The sequence below is a fragment of the Capricornis sumatraensis genome, chromosome 23 (assembly GCF_032405125.1).
Source record: "Capricornis sumatraensis isolate serow.1 chromosome 23, serow.2, whole genome shotgun sequence".
Lineage (NCBI taxonomy): Eukaryota > Metazoa > Chordata > Mammalia > Artiodactyla > Bovidae > Capricornis > Capricornis sumatraensis.
In genome coordinates this window covers 14548111-14562607 of record NC_091091.1, presented here as the reverse complement: position 1 = coordinate 14562607, position 14497 = coordinate 14548111, and the positions used below count along the sequence as shown (strand labels likewise).

The 14497-nt window shown below is 41.3% G+C and overlaps 1 protein-coding gene across 3 annotated transcripts in view; it reads left to right on the top strand.

The window, feature by feature from the left end:
• The first annotated feature begins 886 nt into the window (after positions 1–886).
• The window catches only part of CPEB3 (cytoplasmic polyadenylation element binding protein 3), a 149672-nt gene continuing 136061 nt past the window's right edge, over positions 887–14497 (top strand). For all 3 annotated transcript variants that reach the window (XM_068961515.1, XM_068961514.1, XM_068961513.1), the window contains exon 1: positions 887–1894. In XM_068961515.1, the coding sequence (XP_068817616.1) occupies positions 887–1894 (1008 nt within the window). The remainder of the gene's footprint in view (positions 1895–14497) is intronic.

The window sequence follows — 14497 nt, the reverse complement described above, 5'->3', positions numbered from 1 at the left end:
AGGCTTCTGTTGAGACCTGAACTACTGAGATGCCAAGAAATCTCTTGAGAGGCAGAATTGGAAACGAGAACATTGGAGAATAAGCAAAAAACAAAACAAAACAAAACAAAAAACCCACCCATCTAATCCTTAGAATAACAAGAAGCAAGCAGTTGCAAATGTTTCAGTAGATTTTTACCTCTTTTAAAAGGATGTTGGTTTTTTTTTTTTTTAATGTCTCCTAACAAAATGGAGTAGCTGCAGCTACTGGGAGGCCAGAGAATGGTTGTGCAGTTGAGTCCTCCTAACAAATGGCAAGGATTTCCTCCCTCGTGGTTCGCTGCGGCTAAATGAAACAATTATCTAGGCAAGAAGGCAGTTTGCTAATCAAGGGGGATAAGACTACTGTTTCTTTAAAGTGTCCGAGCTGGGAAGGGGGAAGAAAGGGTCGTGTGTGGTGTCTTTTTAACCTTGCTGAAGGACGCAGCTGTATTTATTGACGTATGCAAATAGCTGGGGGAGGGTGGTGCTTGGGAAAAAACAGGAACCAGAATCAGTTTCTCATTGCAGGGTGAACGCTCTGAGTTCCGGTGAAGGGGAAAGAGACGTGGCGAAATTGCTGTCTTTCTGTCTTATAAGCACCTCTCTTACTAATACAGAAAAGGAACCTAGACATCAGAAAGGGTGAAGACGCTCTCACAGTATTTTTAGAGACCTTGCACGAGCTCCCCGACCCCAGCCCGACCTGTTCTTCTAAATGGGAGATTATGGATTTGCATTGCAATTGGCTAGTAGCGGTGGCACTGGATTTTCGCAACTAAAACACCCGCCCGCTCCAGCAAGCGGCTTTAACGAACACACTGACAATAACGCGTTTCTCTTTTTTCCCATTTCAGCTGCGCAAACCATGCAGGATGATTTACTGATGGACAAAAGCAAAACCCAGCCCCAGCCCCAGCAGCAGCGGCAGCAGCAGCAGCAGCAGCAGCCCCAGCCCGAGCCCAGCACCGCCGAAGCCCCTTCCACGCCCCTGTCCTCAGAGACCCCCAAGCCGGAGGACAGCAGCGCAGTGCCGGCCCTCAGCCCCGCCGCGGCTCCGCCGGCCCCTAACGGCCCCGACAAGATGCAGATGGAATCGCCGCTCCTGCCGGGCTTGGGTTTCCACCAGCCCCCTCAGCAGCCGCCGCCGCCACCGCAGGAGCCCGCGGCGCCGGGCGCGTCTCTGTCGCCGTCCTTCGGCAGCACCTGGTCCACGGGCACCACGAACGCGGTAGAGGACAGCTTCTTCCAGGGGATCACCCCAGTCAACGGGACCATGCTCTTCCAGAACTTCCCGCACCACGTCAACCCAGTCTTCGGAGGCACCTTCTCCCCGCAGATCGGCCTGGCGCAGACCCAGCACCACCAGCAGCCGCCGCCGCCCGCGCCGCAGCCAGCGCAGCCCGCGCAGCCCCCGCAGGCGCAGCCCTCGCAGCAGCGGCGCTCGCCTGCCAGCCCCAGCCAGGCTCCGTACGCGCAGAGGGGCGCCACGGCGGCGTACGGTCACCAGCCCATCATGACTAGCAAGCCGTCCTCGTCCTCGGCCGTCGCGGCCGCAGCCGCCGCCGCCGCCGCCTCGTCCGCGTCGTCCAGCTGGAACACGCACCAGAGCGTGAACGCCGCCTGGAGCGCGCCGTCCAACCCGTGGGGCGGCCTGCAGGCGGGCAGGGACCCTCGCCGGGCGGTCGGCGTGGGCGTGGGCGTGGGCGTGGGGGTGCCCTCGCCCCTCAACCCCATCTCGCCTCTCAAAAAGCCCTTCTCCAGCAACGTGATCGCGCCGCCCAAGTTCCCCCGCGCGGCTCCGCTCACCTCCAAGTCCTGGATGGAGGATAACGCTTTCCGGACCGATAATGGTAACAATCTGTTGCCATTTCAGGTAATGCTCCGGTGCACCTGTATACGCTTTCCTTCCACTCCCCTCCCTTTTCCCTGTCTTCCCTGCCATTTAATCTGCCATTGATTGTGGTTCTTTAAAAAAGGCAGCGTTTGCCAACTCCCCTGCCCTTTTCCGAAGCCTTCAGTTCACTGGGGGTGTTCCACTACGGGGACAAGGGTGGGGGAGACGTTGTGACTGCTCGAGGAATCTTATTTATGCACCCTGACGAGATAGAAAGGGGCCTTTTTCTTTTAGCCTATTTTTTCTCTTCGTCGTGCTTGTGCCTCTTCTCTTAACCTTCTTTGACAGGAAAAGCTGCAAGTGTATGGCAAGGTGCCGGCATAGTTCCAGGCTGAGTAGGCTGAGTGAGATTCCTGTCTTTTTCAGTGGCTGCACGTTTCACGTTATGCAATCCCGGGCTCAGGGTGTCTCCGGAAAGCCGTCCACTCCCAAACCACCCTGGCCCTACTCTTCAAGGGGTTAACAGCCCTGGAGTGGTGCTATTTCAGACAGTTGCATATGCTCAATTAAACTAATGTGAACACATGTGTTTATGTCTCGCTAAGGTGCTGGCATCATTAATAGCAATCAGCATATTGCCCCTGCCGGGAAAATTAGAGTGTGAGATTCCAATAAACACTGGAACTGTATCAGGAACCAAGATGGAAGAGTGGAAATTCTAGGGGTAACCCTTCCCATGTTAGCTAGGACTTAGAAATTTTTTTGTTTTGTTTTTAATCCAGAGGATAGAGACAATAGGACGCGACCTTCAGAGCCATATTGCAATGGAGTCTATTTGCTAGCCAGCACTGAAATATTTAAAGCTGCAGTGTCCTTCAGTTGGGTTATTTAAGAAGACAGTGCAGATCAATTACACTATTTGAAACTGGGCAAAGTGAAAGTCTTGCAACTTTAATGAAAAATGAGCCTTGTGTCTTGGTGTTAAATGCCAGTGAAAAACTCAGGAAGTGCTCCAGACAAAAAGGTTGAATGGAGTGTCCTTATTCTGTACTTGCTTTCTGATCCAGTGCGTGGCCACATCAGTTGGCAGTGTGCTGGACATCTTGAGTTGGAAAAGGGTGGTGAGGGTGAGGGCTCACTGGAGGCCTTTGTTCTCAGGAAAACATTCATCCTTCACTTACAAACTGATTTGTCCATAGGCTTCCAGGCTCGGTTAAAAAAGAAAGAAGGAGTGAGGGCGGCTCTGGATAAGACCCAGCTTAGATCTTTGGATCCAAGGAAATGAAACAGAAATCCTTTGAGCATTGCTGAAAAATGGCAGAATCGACATTCGACAGAGTTAGTTTAAAGCATCAGGTGCAGTTGGAGCCTTATTTTATTGCTCTTTACATTTCAGATGTGATGTTTGGTGTGGCTCCCATCCATGAAGGAGGAGGTAGGGATATTAAGAAACACATGATGCTGTAAGCTAGAGCAAGAATTTTTAACCTCGTCAGTTCAAGAGGGTCCCTGACACCCATAAATTATGTGTATGAGAATTTTTAATGAGCCAGTCTTACCAGATTTTTACAGGATCGCTTCAGGGATGGAAGAGTCCAATTTCTCTATGTGCTTATTTGTGTGTGTGTGTGTTGGAGGGCTAGACAGGCAGGCTGCCTTTGATAGGAGAGCCCCTCTTTTACTAACAGTCTCTCTTTTTATTCTGATGCGGTCTACCCAAATCTAGTTTTAGAAGATAACCTAAAATCTAACAGAGAGATTTCAGGCCTGGAAGCTGATAGTGTAGACATTAGCTATTTCTAAGAGTAGAATCTGAATACAACTAGGTTTTGATTAATTATTTCCAGAAATGGGGACTAGGGAGAGATTAAATCCATAAAATTTCCCCCAAACTGATATTGACAAGTAATATGGGGATTGCCAGTTATTTCTCAGCAAAGCGTTTACCAGCCATGCTAATAAGAGCCAGATGGACTGGATTGAGTTTGGATTCTTGTTTTTTCATCCCTGGTAGTGCTATTGAGTAGGGAAAGATGGCCAAAAGATTTGTAGGAGGAGAGATTTGATTGAAAAGTGAGCTTTATAAATTTGGGCTTAGGAAGAATTATGTGGACTTTATGTCTCTCTCTCTCTTTTTAAAAACTATTTAAAATGGAGCTTTAGGGTTTTGAAGCAATATTAGAACCAGAGTAGGAGTAACCTGGCTGTGTTTTGGCTTGGAATATTATCATACTAGGTTTCTATTGATAAATATATCAAGTTTAAAAAGACAAAAATACCTTGAGTCTTGAGGGCAGAAATTTACATGTTTGTGTGTGTATTTGAATCATTTTTCTACAAAAAGATAATGCCTTAAGTAATTCTTAATGACTTTTTAAAAATTATTTTGATAAATAGGACTTTTTTCTTTAGGAGTTTATTTCATAGAATACCACCTGAATTTGTTTTTATTCCACAGACTGTTTGAGCTAAAAGGGGCTTTCAATAGTGATCTACACTAATGTATCTTAAGATTAAAAAAAAAAATCCATATCTCCAGCCCATTCCCAACAGTGCTGCTTCACTCTTTCGCCAACTAATAAAATAGTTTTTGGAACTTTTCTTCTGTGGTTTATATTGTGAAAGCAGTCACTGTATTTGAATGTGATTTTTCAAACTACACATGCTTTCTATGCCCTTCCCTTAATTCTAACAAAGTTGACTGGTTTCTCTGTGTTAGGGTGGCTCCTTCCTTAGGGATTACTTGTATCTAGAAGCCACCTTGTTTCTATAAATAAGGAAACTGAGGTCCCGAGAGGTAGTGTGGCATAATTAAGGTACTAGCGCTTTGGCTAATTTTGTTGATGTGTGTTCTTAACTTCCCTGTAGCACTAGTCCTGTCAGGTACAATTCATTTTAATATCAGGCTCTCTTTGGGCTCCATTCAAAGGGACTTACTTATGGAACTCTCTCATGAGGTTCTCCATCTGGCTCTTAGTGCTGTACCACCCACCATCCGAGCTCAAGAGCAGTGAGTCACCCCGCATGGGGTATTATACTATGCTTCATTCTCTTATTTATGTAAGAAAGAGAAGCCTAGGTTTGTAAAAGGACTAGAACCAGAGGTATTTTCTCTATGTAATGAATTTGGGCTTAGATACCATTGTTGTCCAGAGACATTTAGAAAGGACTTTTGAGAGCACCTGTTCCACAACTCGGCTCATTTTCCAGAAGAGGAAATGAAAGTTCAGATGGCTTCCTCAAGTTCAGGTGGGTAGTTTCTATCAGAAGCAGATTTTGGAGACAGATTGCTAGGTTCACATCTTAACTCTGCCAGTTCCTAGCCTTGTAGTCTTGAGAAAATTGTGTATACATGTTGATCCTCAAGTTTATCATCTGTAAAATGGGGATAATGATAATTACTTGCTTCATAGGAATTCAGTGAGAAGCTACATATAAAGTGCTTAGCACAATTTTTGGCTCATAGTAAAGTACCTTATAAATGTTGAATTATGATTATTGCTAATTATAATGGTGACCAGAGGCTTTGTATGATCTTATCATAGTGGGGATTACTGCTTTTTCATTCTGTGCAATCTGAAAAACCCCAAACTTCTGTGTAATGTTATTTAGGCTTTTTTTCATCTGTCTGAAGGTACTCTCTGGTTACTGTAACAATGAGGTGATCGCCCACTTACCTGTGAGCGAGGTCCTTTGCTAAGCACTTCATATGCAGTTTCTTTTTGGAACTCCTTTAAAGTAGAGGATTATTAGTAGCCTCATTATCCTGACAAAGAAATTGAGCGTTAGTGCGTTTACATTATTTCCTCACAGTCACATAGCCAGTAACTGGCAGAGTTGGGATTTGAACCCAGGAGATCTGCCTCCAGAGCCTGTGGAGTACTAGTGTTAATTGTGCTGGTGGGTTGTCTATAACAGAGAAAGAAATTCCTTACATGAATTCATGGGAATATAAATTATTTAAAAAAAAACATGCCTATGCATAATAAATTTTGAAGAAACATCAATATTTTCAACCTACCTATTCTCCTTTTATTTTTGAAACTCTCTTTTCAGGAGGTAAACTGTCTAGTTTATTCTTGCTTTTGAGTAAGGATAGTATGTATGGCCTAGACCTTTCTATAGTTGGTTTCTTAACTACTGCTCTAATGTAAAACCACTTAAAGTCCACCCAATTCCACAAATTGTTTCAGAACTTATTATGGTATGGTTAATATATATGCCAGAAAAGCCACAGTATCTATATTCTATGTAAAAGAGGCATTGGTTAGAAAATATTGGAAGATTTTCTATACTACTGAAAACATTAATATATAAACTGTATACTTTAAAATTGCATGTAGAAAAGGACTTAGCTTTAAACTCTTCATAACCTTGTAGCAAGTTGATATAAAAATATGCTCTCAGAATTGTAATGAGTTTAGATATCCTCTAAGACATAATTTTCTACTTAAATAGCTTTCTCCATTGGTTGGCCTATTTTGCTGTCTTCCAAGGGCTGCGTAAGGGGTAATGCTTATCCACTTGGAGTATGTCATTGCTTAGATAGTTTTTGTAGTGTTTTGATCTGCAAGTGTCAAAAGAATGTGCTTACTACAATATGAAAAATTTGATGAAGCCTTGTGGATTTTACTGAGGAAGGGAATGGAGGGGAATATAGAGTAGTGGACAGCCTTTCAAGTTTGGAATGAGGAAAACTCTGGTTGAAGCCCCAGCTCTGTCACTGGTGATTAGAATCAAGTCATTTATCCAGTGATTTCTTTTTCCAAAAGTCTGCAGAAATGGAAAGAGCCTGTCTTTTGGGTTTCTTTTATGAGAGAATGTATATAGGTATCCAGAAAATTAGATACTGGTATGGCAGAGATATTATTTTGCCAACAAAGGTCCGTCTAGTCGAGGCTATGGTTTTTCCAGTGGTCATGTATGGATGTGAGAGTTGGACTGTGAGGAAAGCTGAGCGCCAAAGAATTGATGCTTTTGAACTGTGGTGTTGGAAAAGGCTCCTGAGAGTCCCTTGGACTGCAAGGAGATCCAACCAGTCCATTCTGAAGGAGATCAGCCCTGGGTGTTCTTTGGAGGGAATGATGCTAAAGCTGAAGCTCCAGTGCTTTGGCCATCTCATGCGAAGAGTTGACTTACTGGAAAAGACTCCGATGCTGGGAGGGATTGGGGGCAGGAGGAGAAGGGGACGACAGAGGATGAGATGGCTGGATGGCATCACCGACTTGATGGACTTAAGTTTGAGTGAACTCTGGGAGTTGGTGATGGACAGGGAGGCCTGGCGTGCTGTGATTCATGGGGTTGCAAAGAGTTGGACATGACTGAGCAACTGAACTGATGGCTCTTAAATGTCTGCCTAACCACTGGTAACTGGAGACAGTTCCAGTTTAATAGAAGACATGCTTGTTGCTAGCCAGTAGTCCAGGGTGAAATGCTAGTGGGCATCTGGAAGCAGAAAGGGCCTAGAAAGATGTGTCCAGCAGCAACAGAAGAGCAACGAAAGGCTGTGTGTGTGTTATGCTGACTGCCTGTCCTAGAAGCCAGTCATGGTGCTCTGAAGGTGCTCTGACTTATGTCACAAGGATGGTGTGTATTTGTAACTACCTGCTTCTTCTGTGGCTAAGTCACTAATGCAAGTGTGAGATTCTGGTTGTTCTGGAGCCCCAAAGGCTCTGATCTGAAGCTCCTTACCACCACTACCCTGAAGCCCACGCCAGACTCTGTAGGGAGCAGGGTAGTTATGAGAAAGAGAATTCAGTATAGATACCCACGTTTGGATCTTGACAGTTGAGGATTATATTCTAGCTACAGCTTCAAAGGTGCTTTCCTGGAGAGATCACTACTGCTTGCAGTAGTAGCCGGCTTCATAGGGAATTTTCCCCAATTGGTTCCTATACCTTGTAGGTGGCTTGTTCTGCGGGCATCCGTTATGCTTCAGTCCTGTTACATCTAGTTTTCATATGCTTTGGTGTTCATTACAAGTGCTGGGCATGTAAACTTCTTAATGTGAAACCATTGTAATGTTTTGACCTAATTTGATGTAGGGAAGTACTAGTGAATTATAATAATACAATAAATTAGCATATTAGAATCAAGACCACTTTTCTTTCCAGAAACACTATTACATAATCCTCAGAAATAATGACTATATGATATGAAACGTTGTTAGCAGTCTTCAGAGTTAGAGAAACAGAAATGGGCACCAAAGAGCCTTTATATCGTTTGAAGTGATCATAGAATAAATGTACACAGAGGGAAAGAAATGTTGTGTACTGATGTTGTTTGGATAAGACTTGTACAGCCAAATATCTTCATTTCTCAAGTGTTCAAACTTATTTCAAAGGCAAGGTCAGGTACAGGACAAAAAACTTAACTCCTTATCTTTAGAAATTCCGTGCAGTGAATTAAATGGCCAGTGTGACCAACTGAACCAGCATCTAGAAGTTCATGAGCATCTGACAGTAGGTGCTCACTAAATGAATGAATAAACATTTAAATACAAGTTGCTACAGTTTTGTCCTTTCTACAAGACCGCATGTTTAACATTTTCAAGACAACTTCTCCACTATAGCATTTCTCTACAAGGTGTTCATAGAATATGAAAACATAGGCAAATGTACAGAATGTCATAAAGGATATCTTCACATAGTTTCTAGGCTGTGACTCTGTTTGTAGGTTTGGCATGCTAAGAAGTAAGCAAGGGTCTTGCTTCGACGTGAGAAATTTTGGCCGCCAATAGAGGGTAACATTAACTTGTATCCTGTGAGCTAAATTTTTCTTTACTTCTTCACTATTAATCAACTCGTTTTTTTGGAGTTAACTGACCCTGTCATGGTGATCTGTTTTATTCCTGTCTTCCCAAATCAAGTTATAAATATTTGAAGTGACCAGAATGAGCGTCAGAATACATATTAAGGTGACAATTCTTTGGTCTAAGAGGTTGACACAGAAGTAGATTATAGTTGGCCTGTTCATCTAGTCATTCATTTGAAGATTGTGAGATTAGAAAGCAGAGATGTAAGGGGCAAAAGACATTGTATCTTAGATACATGGTAGAGTTTTGGGACTAGCTAAGGATTTAAATACTTAAGAGGAAACATTTTAATGATCTGACATTCTAACCCCCTAAGTCCAGGAGACCTAGTTCTTAGGTTTCAGATAGCCAGCAGTTAAAAAGGACAAGAAGTGAATGTGCTCAGAAGCACCTCTCTTTTGCAATCTGTTGTGGAAATTTTCCTTTCCTCTTTTGGACTAGAGACATATAAACTAGATATGCAGGGGATTAAAAATAGTGAAGACCAGTGAGGTTTATGAATAAAGATTGTGGGGAAAGGCCGAGAGACAATTTTTGGATCATGAATCCATTGTTTATGTGTTTGCATTTGATTTTATGGGTAAACTATTCAACTCTTTGCCACATTGTTATTTGAAGTGATTGTAATCAATGGTAGAATCCTGTGTTCAGATAAACAGCCCATGCAGTATTTTTGTTAATCACATATCTATTACAGAATTTGCTGATCAAAGGGATGGGATTTGTATTAAGTTTCTTTTGGCATCTTTGTTCACAGTCATAATCCATGTACTCCAGCTTGTAGGTGTTGTATTATTTTTGATGTCATCTCCAAACAGATTCAGCTAACAAATACAGGGGACCCTGCATGTCAAGCACTGGCCTCACCCTTTTCACATAAAATATTTTATTGAATCCTTATACGTTTCTTGTCAATTAGGGATCATCATCCACCTTAGACTCAGACTGTCACCAGACGAGTAAGGTGACAGAGGAGGTCTTTTGACTCTGTGTCCAGTTCTCTCATTTTACTACACTTGCTTGTCTGTTACCACTTAATGCTCTTTCAGTGTGCCTTTGATATTTCACTCTTTCCCCAGAAATTCCCTGATTCCCCTCATCCCTCATTTCCTGTAAGCCCTCCTTACTCACTGAAATGAGATGAGGTTTTTGTTTGTTTCCCCACACTAGAATGTAGGTTCCACAAAGACAAGGACCTTTTTCCCTGTTGTGTTTTCGGGGTTGTAATGGTACCTGGGGTATTTTAGGCACATGGTAAATATTTGTTGAATGATTCACATTTACAAGTGATCGATAAGATATTTATCGGTCATTTGCATGTAGTTGGCAATGTAAGAGCAATTTCATCTTATAAACATTTAACTGGCTGCTCCCCGAGGTCAGGCACTGTGGATTAAAGCTGAGCCGTATCCTGTCCTCACCCAACTCCCTCACAAACGTGAGCTAAAATATAGGATGGTAAGTTTTATAATGGGATGATATCACACAGCAAAGAGAATGTGTGGTTGAATCAGAGGAAGGACACATTAAATTGTGGAGAGGGGTAAAAGGGGTGGGCTGGAAAGGCTCTAGAAAAGTCTTTTGTAGTTAAAAATATTTTCAAATGTTTTCTGATTTTGAGAGTAATACATGTTCATTATAAACTTGAGGGAAAAAGAGTGGCTGTCATTCTTTCAGCCAGAAACAGTTATTCTTAAAGTTTTGGTGCATTTTCTGATAATTCTGTCTTTAATGTATTACATGTATAGTATATTTTATATGGTTGAGATGATTTTATTGTAAATACTTTTATTCCCATATTTTTTAGCTTTTCATACTATTAAATTTATAAACTTTTTTTTAAATAGTCCATCACATAAATCCCTTGCAGTTTAACAAATTATATTTGTATTTGGAGGATTTCACTTTTCAGTTTTTAACTGTTAAACCTAATGGTGTCATGAACATCTTTGGGCATTTAAAATTTTTATGTAGAGGTGAGTGGATAGGATTCCATAGACAGACCAGGACATCATGGTTGGCGTTGCAGCAAAGATTTATTTTAAACAGAGGGAAAAACAGAGTCACAGGAAAACACATGCACACACACACACACACACACACACACAACATGGTGTATTGAGGAAGCAGAAGATTCAGCATAGTGGTGAGGCTAGTGGGAGATGAGGCTGGAGATGTAGGTAGGGTCAGATCACAAAGGACATTCCAGCATTTCTGTGCCTTCACCTTTTTTCAGTAGGAACACAAGGATTTTTAAGCTGAGAAAGCCATTGCAAGGCTTTAATCTGCCCAATGAAGTGATCAATCTTTGTTTCAGAAAGATTCTTCTGGGATATGGATGGTCAGGAACTGTACATAAGCAGGGAAACCAGTTAACATGTAAGGACCTAAAGTTATTGAGAGGAAGCCACAGACTTGAGGAGTGAGTTAGGAGACCAACTGGAGGAGTGGTGATTGCTTGGATGTGGGTAATAAGGGAGAAGGAGGCGTTTAGAATGACTGTTCAAGTTTTGGTTAGGCAGCTGGGAAGGATGATTTAGAGGTGAAAAGGCTTAATAGTGGCAGATTAGAATTTTCATGACTCATAAACCCAGGTGGGTTTAGAGTGAAGGAACTTCAGGAGGGAAAGCTATGTGTTGGGAATATTTGAGCAAGTGATTTGACGTTTCTTATCCACCCATGCTTTTGTGTGACTCTTAATGCATGGGAAGAAGGCCTTATTAAGATAGATTACTTTGTGGACTACTTATTAGAACATGAAATCCAAGAGAAGAAATAACTACCGTTCTAAATCAAAAGCCTTTTCTGATTCTAGTCTTGATTTTTTTTTTTCAGATGGTACTCTGAGAATTAGACTATGTGTTAGCCGAGTAGTCATCTTGTTTATAGGTTACAGCTAGGCATCGCAAAAGCTATAAGGAATTGCTAACCAATTGATCTTATGGGAGAATAACAAGAATTAAGAGAAATGGGCCCTGGTATCCTTTATTACTTAAGCTGAATAAACTCACTTGAGAGGTCAGTATATGTTATTAGCCAGACTGAAATATCACTAATAAGGTCTTAGCAAAGTTGAGATTAGATCTTACGGAATTTAGCTCTTCTGAACTAATAAAATGCTTAGTTTTTAAAATGGGTGTAAACATGATGAAATGTTTTGAAGCTTAAGATCCATAGAGCCACAGGGAGATGAGCTCTCTGAGAGGCTGAAGGAGAGATGGGGACAGGGTATAAGATCCACCAGAATTGTGTGTTTATTCATTTGTATTTCTAGGGAGAGAAGTGGGCTTTCACGTCCATTAAATTCCCAAAGGAATGCATAACCTGAAAATGATTAAGAATCACAGATGTAGAATAAAAGTGCTGTCAAGGCACCCAGTACACCTTTAAAAGATGAAAACTTAGGCATCTCTTAAACTTTATCTTTCTCCCTCATCATAGCTCAAAGGAATTTCCCCTAACTATAATTTGAGAACTTTCTAAATAGAAGCAATCTAACTCCTCTTTTATGTAGCTTTTTCTGGAGCACTCTAATTAACTTTTCCTCATAATTTTTTGGCATTTATTTAATTGGTTTATATATATTAAATCACATACTTACAATGAGACTAACATTAAAAATATTAGGGGACAAACTAATCTTGTCCTACCAGGTTACAAGTCACCTGGTTGTAAGTAACCAGGTTGTAAGTAACCTGGTGGACAGAAGTTTATGGGCTTATTGATCACTGGTGTTGAATATACTATGGGCTCTTTTTTTTTTATTGGAAAGGTGGAACTTGTGGGTAAATCTGGAAAGTAAGCAAAGCTTCAACTATAGTAGATGCTCATGTATTGAATAAATAAACGGACTAGAAAGCTTTTCATTTGTTTTTGTTTTCTATTTTTTCCTTTTTTCTTTGGACTAGAAATTTTTGATTCAATAGAGGGCTGTCGATCCATTTCTAGTTCAGTTAGAAATACTGCATGCAGAAATTGCAAATATATGTGACCTCAGAGAAGTATTTCCCCTCTCCCATTTTGTGTCTTTGTTGTTGTTTTTCCTACTGTTATAACCTACTGAAGAGAATAGAGAGTAGACTAGAGGTGGTGGTGGTGGTTTGGTTGCTAAATCGTGTCCAACTCTTGCAACCCCATGGACTATAGCCCTCCAGGTTCCTCTGTCATTGGGATTTTCCAGGCAAGAATATTGAAGTGGGTTGCCATTTCCTTCTCCAGGGCATCTTCCCAGCCCAGGAATTGAACCCTGGTCTCCTGCATTGCAGGCAGATTCTTTACCGACTGAGCTAGAGGAGAGGGTAAAAATTGGAATTTAGACAGGTAGAGCACAGTTGTCGTAAATCTCAATGATAGACCTGCAAGATACCAAGAGATCTTACATTTTTCATGTAGAAACAATGTTGCCTGTATGATACAGGCGTTTTGTTGTTGTTGTTTAGCTTTGTAACCAATTAACTACTTAGAGGCTAGTGTGGACACGTAATTACCAACTATTACTTAGTTTCTATTGGTTAAGAGCCATTTTAACAGTAGAGCATTTTGGAATACAGTGTCTTTAAGATGTATAACATGAAGGCCTGGTAAGAAAAAGTGACCAAACTTTTGCCAGTTCTGAATTTTTTCGCAGCATCATATTCTGCACATACTTAAAGCAGAAAGGCTGTTCGGTTAGTTTGCTTGTTTGGGGAGGCAGTTGCTGGGTTTTGTTGTTGTTTGCTTTTAACGGGACAGTTTAAATTGAAGCTTTACCAGGCACCTCATTGCCATCATGCTCACTCGGAGTTCAAAAGGTATCTGAGGGGGGAGAAAAGCTTAAAAATAGTTGTTTCTTAAGCTGCAGAAACACAGTCGGAACACTTTGAATCATTTTACAATGCTGATGAAACATTATTTTGCAGTGTTTGTCAAGTTAAATTTTGTGTTGATTTTAAGCAGAATAAAGACAGACTAATGTGCTAATGTTTCAGGCTGTTGCAAAGTGTAAAACTTGGTGAATGAAAATTTTAAACCCTACTTTCAAAGGCTTTATAAATTTAGCATTTTAGAGGATTTGGGACTGGGTGGGGAGATTGATTTTATCATTTTGACCTTGAATTCCTCAACATTCCAAAGACATGAGCTCATCTGAAGGTAGCAAAATTATTTAGTTAACATTTTAGAGTTTACTGCCTACTTCCTACTTATTTGCCAGAGTAGGTGATTCCGTTTGACCTATCAACTTTGATGTGATCTAGCATATAAAATGTTATTCCAGTGTGGCTATTTTAAAGTTGATGAATCATCCAGGTATAACACAAGATTTTCATTTAAAAATACCGTGGGATATTTGATATTCCAATTCAGGCCTAGATTCTGTTAAATGTGAAATATAGAAAGGGATTTAAAGGATATTACAGTTTCATTTCAAAAATGTAAGGCCTGGAGTGAGGAGGAAAGGAAGAATCTCTTGGTGGTGAAGGTATTCCGTCACACCGAGGGTTATAATGGAGTACTGAAGCAGACAAGGGGGTTGAAGTGACACATTCTCTTAGCGGGATATGAATAATAGAGAACGTATTGAATACTGAGACGGCAAAGGACATTGAAAGACACTGAAGAAGATTTCAATGAAGAGGACAAAGCAAGGTAAAAGGATGCTTCAGCTTTTGTTACAATAATTAAATATTCAAAAAGGCAGCCACTTTATCCTATCCAGGAAGTTAAGCAGTTGCCCATTTTATATTCCAGTTTTATGCAAGCAAGCCATAGGCAAGTAAGCTGACATCAGGGATTTACATTAAAAAATTTCTTCTAGGGAATGTCAGAAGCAAGTTCAAAACCCAGTCTTT